Below are 5,768 nucleotides of genomic sequence, written 5' to 3' on the forward strand. Positions count from 1 at the left end.
TCCAGTTTCCAGCCTGAAATGGCCTGATTTTGGAGTGTTGATTTGTTTTCACTGAAGTCAATGAGATTTGAGTCTAGCTGGGTATTGGCTTTAAAAGCTGGAAGTAAAGTGGGTGGCAAGTGGCAGCTCCCTCTTTCATGTAGTTTTCCATAATACTCATGGAGTTTCATCATGGTCTATGTGATATAACTGGTATCGAAATAATTATATTAAATGAATATTCCTTTTTGGAATTCAAGGTTGACTCACTTTTTGAGGAGGGGAGGGTGGCAGGGGATAAGAGACTTTATTTTAACTAGAGGCATTATTATAACCTCAAGATGTGCTCTAGAAAGAATAGGAGAACAAAAAGTGTACCTGTGAACATATTTTTTGTCTTAGTGAGATTGCGCGACACAGTTAGTGTTCGGAATTGCAAAAAAAAAAAAAAATTGACAGTTTTGTCAATAGAACAGAAATGTGTTTTGGCTAAAATTATATTTTGTAAGTTATTTAATTACTTCGTTTTATATTCCCTTTCCCATAGCCTTTTAGGCACTTCATACTTAAATCCAACAAGTGAGAGGCCTCTTTTCAGATCTGGTTTATTTTTGGAATGCCTGAGTGTGTTTTTGGATGGGTGGGGGGGTTGGGGGGGCAGTGCGGCGGGGCTGGTGTTTTAATTCTTGACATGCTCGTCTCAGCATGTTTTGCTATTCATTCTGGATCTTAAGTTTGCAAATTCTGCTGAAAATTCAGTGATGTATTTGAAATGAGAAACTTCTCTGTGATATAGTGTGAATGTTTGTGGCTGGACTCTATTGTGGAAACTTGTGGCTTTGTTTTTAATTGAGGTAGAAAGTTAAACTTCCGTTGTTCAGATTTTAGGTTTATCTGGTGGAATTGTGCCCGGTAGTTATCTAAATATGGACCAATTTTGGGAAATGAAGGTTGACAAATGTGTATTTGACTCTAGATAATCCTTTATTCAAAATCATAAAGGCTTACATCATTAGAGTTGTCTTAGGTTTTATGTTGTCTTGGGTTAAATGTGGATGATGATCAGCATTATATCTATGAACTTCCTTTGGGAAAAGAGAAAAATTCAGTCTCCAAACCTTTTCTTGGAGACGAAATTTACCATATATGGATAATGAAAAAATTTTAGAAAGTGGCTTTGATTATTTATAAATGGAATTTAATCAGCTTAGTTATTTTTCCTAGTTTGAAGCACTTATTTCCCAAATGTGAATAAAGGGAAAAGATCAACAATTTGGCACCCCCCTTTTTTGAGGCCATTTTTAGTTTTCTGCCCCCATTTCCCAATCCTGTTATAAAATGAATTACGGGTATCCCTCTAAGTCCCTATAACCCCTTTTGGGGGTCACAGATACCTTTGATAATCTGACAAAAGTGATGGACCCTCTCCCCAGAAAGAAAATACAACATATACAGATAATTTTGCATACAACCTCAGGGGCATCACACATCTTCTGAAACCCAAGTTAAGGATCTCTAAGTAAACTCTGTAGAGAAAATTTTAATGCAATTAATTGATAAAATTAAGAACTAAGTATTGGCATAAAACATTTCAGATTGGAATTATCATTAGATGATGGCCCCTACTAGCAAAATGTGACATTCCAACCAGCTTTGTTAGACATTATAACATCCAGATAGAAGGAAAAAAGAAGCAAAGTTCTGAGAGCTATTTTTAAGGAGTCAGGGCATCTCTAGACATGGGAGCCACTCCTGGTTCAAGGCAGGGGTCAGGGTGCCTGACAGCTTCTAGCAGGGTAGAGTTTGATAAACCACAATGCTCAGGATGCCAAGGGGTTAGCCATTATCTTAACCCCTTTCTCACCAAAAGATTTTAGTTTTGTGTATTGGGAAACAAGACGTCACTAGGGAAGAAAAAGATTTGCCTTACAACTTTGCTGGAACACATCAGTTTGGTGACGTATGGGACACCGGTATCATTTTTGAGAAGGTGCATAAAACCAAAGTAAATTATTCTCTATGTAGAACATTATTTACTAGTAACATTTGTTTGGATGTATTAGCTTTGACAATTTTTACCAGTAAATATTGGTTTTATTTAAAACTGGGAATCCAGTTTATAAATAAGATAGTTGATATATCTGTCCTTTCCCCCATGTAAAGAATAGTTTAAAGGTTTATGCTTACTTTTTATTTTTCTCTCTTGATGCCATGGAGTGGGGTGGGGGCGGGGGAGATCTTTGAGTCAACAACCGACAAAATATCTTCTTCAAATTTAAAAATTGAGAAAGCAGCACCTTATTTAAGTCTAACTGTATACCATTTTAGTGCATGTATTAGTTTTAATAATGATTTTTTGGTGCATGCCTTTGGGCTTATTCAAAAGTGTACAATAGGAAAGTATACGTATTTCCTTTCTTAGAAAGGAGATGTTTTTCTACTTTGCAACATGTGATTACAAAAATCTTCCTCTGTGGGAAGATTAACCATATATTGAACTACTGAAAAGTATATATTTTTAGATATACAGAAAGCATCTACATGGAGCAGCATTCAGACCTATATAGAAGTCATAGCATTCTATATAGGACCAAAAAGGAAATAACATTAAACACTTAAACAGACTTTGTTGGGTAGAAATACCTTTAGATCTTGCATTGACTTCCAAAAAGAAAATGCCACAGAAGTTTGCTGAAAACTTTTGTTGTTTGAATTTTCTCTGTCAGTGTATTTAGCCCAAATAGAACAGCTTTGGGTTAACACATACGTAAGAATCAAAAAAACAAAGCTAACTAAATAAATCAGTCTGGTTTGCCAATCCAGCTTGACTGAAATAAGTAAACTAATCACTTGCAACATGAAAAACTGTTCAACTCCTCTAAGGTTTTGACAAAATAACCTTGGCTGATGTGGGAAGACTCCCACTTTGATTTCTGACCTGACAGTGAAGATTCATGCTTGACATGATTTCATACCTGACAGTGTCTGTTTAAGGAGCTGTGGTACAGTCTGCTAATTCAATCCCAGATACCTGTTGATTACCTGTGAGATCTAGAGTCCAAAGTAGCCAGCAGCTGTATCCCTGAGTGCTCTGTGCCCATCAGATCTCTTAAAGTAAGCAGGGTTGGGACAGGTCACAGCTCTGATGAGTGACCTCAGGTGCTGTGGACAGCCCCAGATTTAAGACTTGTATCTGCTTTCTTGGGAGTCATCACTGAACTAATGTCCCACATGGTGTTACTTACTGTAGATGCTCTCTCTTGGAGGAGGCCCAGAGCACACATCCTAATTGCTTGTGGTACTCAGAGAGGGGGTGCTAACTCTGATGCCCTGGCCAAATTCCAGTTTAGGGATGTGGGTCTTCTTGCTATTCTAATCGGAAACATGCATCGCTTCCCATTTTCCCTGTTGATCTCAGTGCAAACTGCACTAGTATATTTCTTTGCCCCGACCCCAAGTCTCTAAGATGCTGGTGTGTATTATATAGGCCAAGTTCATGCCTTATTCTAATGCTGGAAAGTTGAGGAATGAGTGAGCTTGGTGTCACAGTGCCCTGTAGTTGGAAGGTAAACTCTTGTGGTGTTTTAGGGATGAAGCTGGCCCTCTTCTTAGCATAAGTTGGGGAATGTGCCCTGGCCGGAGGCTTCCAGCCATGAGGTGTGAACTGAAACCTATTTTCCCTCTTTTCTTATAGCATGTTGAGAAAATCTGTTGGGTTTTTAGCAGTCAGGGAAGGCCGGAGTTCTGCAGCTTTAATCTGGGTAACTGAGGCTAGTTTGAGCAAGTCTTTGGTTAATTAACTAGGTTCTCAGATGCCACAGACTCCGTGAAAAGTCACCATTATTTTCAATGGTTGTGATAGAATTTCCCCCAGTAGCCATTATTTTAAGATTATATTGCAGAGTTGCTTTATTTGAGCTTTTCATGTATACACAATCCCAAACTGGAAGAAATAATAATTAAAAAAAGGAATCCTGCTGTGAAAGGTATATATTACTCTAGATTTTTCTTACTGTAAATATTGTAAGATTGTAATACTGTCGATATTTTATTAACCAACAAATGTTAATCTATGTGAATTCAGACTTATTTTAAATGTGCTTCTTATTTACTGTGTGTGGTCCCTGTTGCTGACAGTATTAAGTTATATTCTGATGTAAGATTAACTTTATTAAAGAATGTAAACATTGTTTCCTTATGGGAAAACAAATAAAGTATAAAGAAGACAATTCTTTTCATTAAAATATACTGTGTATTTACACTTGCTAGACCCAGCACCACTTACAAATTTAGTACACTGTTCAAAATTTTAGTTAACACAGCTGACATGGATGTGCTGTTTGAAAGTCTAAGAGTAGGTATTGTTGGAATATGAACAGTTTGTATTTGTCTGCTGTGAATCGTAATCTTGAAATTTCTAATCGAGTTTGTAAAATTTTTATAGTAAAACATTTTAATGACAATTTAAAAATTTATCTTCTCTAAAGAATGGTCAAAACAATATCCTTTCAGAAATAGAATTGTTCTTTAATATCCTTCCAAAATGATTTTGGTTAAATGGACCAGATGTATGTTAGTTAAAATTGAAGACAAAGTTGTAATATTCTTTGAGTTTACAAGTTAATCCTTATTGGAGATGTGCCAATTATACAGTAGAATATCATTAATTTGCACTGTTTGGGGACCCCATTAAGAATGCTGAATTTTTCCAACTAAGAAGTAAGCAAATGCAATTTAAAAAGTAAATTTGAGCATTCTGTATTAAATATGTGCAGTTATTATCACATGAAGAAGCTCAGTGTGTCGGGCTGTAATATAACCATACTTGCTGTCATGTTCTCCCATCTCAGTGCTGGGAACTCACCATGTGGAAACCAAGCAAATGTGTTGTGCATCAGCCGGCTTGAGTTTGTTCAATATCAAAGCTGAAACTAGCGAGGTCTGCTGTACTGCTTATTGAAGTATTGTGATTCTTTTAGGCATTGATTCTTACAAAATATATACTGTAACAGTATACTTTGTACAGATTTAAATTTTATTTGAAAAAAATGAAATAAAGTAGGCAAAAAAATAAAGATGTTTATTTTTCATGTGACTATATAAACAGATCAGTCTTTTGTTTCAGTGCCTTTGGTGGGGGTGGTTATGGTTGCTCTTGGAATTTGTGGGGGGGGAGGGGGGATAGAAACCATTTTAAGGATTCAGCAGCAGGTATACTTGCCTAATCATTAACTTGCTGTAAGGATTAAGTGGGCTACCTCACACTGGAAAACTGTATTCTATTTTATTTTAAAACAAATTTAATTTTAGAGTTTTTATGTGAATGGCTTCCCCATCTTGCTTCTTGAGTCAGTTTTTTAAATTCTCTGGTGGTGTGACGGTTAACCAAGCTATCACAATTGAAGAGAAAGAGAAACTTTTCCCATAGATCATGTCCCTTTTCCATAGAAGGCTTTTTGTTTTCTGTCGTTTTAAATTTGAAGTTGGTTTGGGTTACAAAAGAGTCATGACAAAAGATGAAGAGAATCCTCTGCAGAAAATAGCAGTTGTGCTTGAAAATAAGATCCTTTCAAAAATGCTCTTCTAGTGAGTGGAGTGGTAGACAGTGAATGAAGTTACCAATAAAAATGTGGCACAGGAGTGATCCTTCAGAATAGTTTTAATGGGACCTTCTCAGAGAAGATTAGATTATCTGACCAAAAAGAACCATCCCATTTATGGCCTCTGACTCAAAAAGCAACAGTGGCTTCAGGTGTATGGTATTTTCCTCAACCTTTAGAAATGGAGTT

At 36.4% G+C, this 5,768-nt stretch overlaps 1 protein-coding gene across 1 annotated transcript; it reads left to right on the forward strand.

Annotated features, from left to right (window-relative positions):
* Positions 1 to 4,614: 4,614 nt before the first annotated feature.
* IGIP (IgA inducing protein) lies at positions 4,615 to 5,054 on the forward strand. The gene has a single exon (XM_024752288.1). It carries the CDS (start codon positions 4,747 to 4,749, stop codon positions 4,906 to 4,908), a length of 162 nt encoding a protein of 53 aa, XP_024608056.1. The 5' UTR covers positions 4,615 to 4,746; the 3' UTR covers positions 4,909 to 5,054.
* Positions 5,055 to 5,768: the final 714 nt, after the last annotated feature.

The sequence above is a fragment of the Neophocaena asiaeorientalis genome, unplaced genomic scaffold, assembly GCF_003031525.2.
Source record: "Neophocaena asiaeorientalis asiaeorientalis breed wild unplaced genomic scaffold, Neophocaena_asiaeorientalis_V1.1 scaffold204, whole genome shotgun sequence".
In the NCBI taxonomy this organism is placed as follows: Eukaryota; Metazoa; Chordata; class Mammalia; order Artiodactyla; family Phocoenidae; genus Neophocaena; species Neophocaena asiaeorientalis.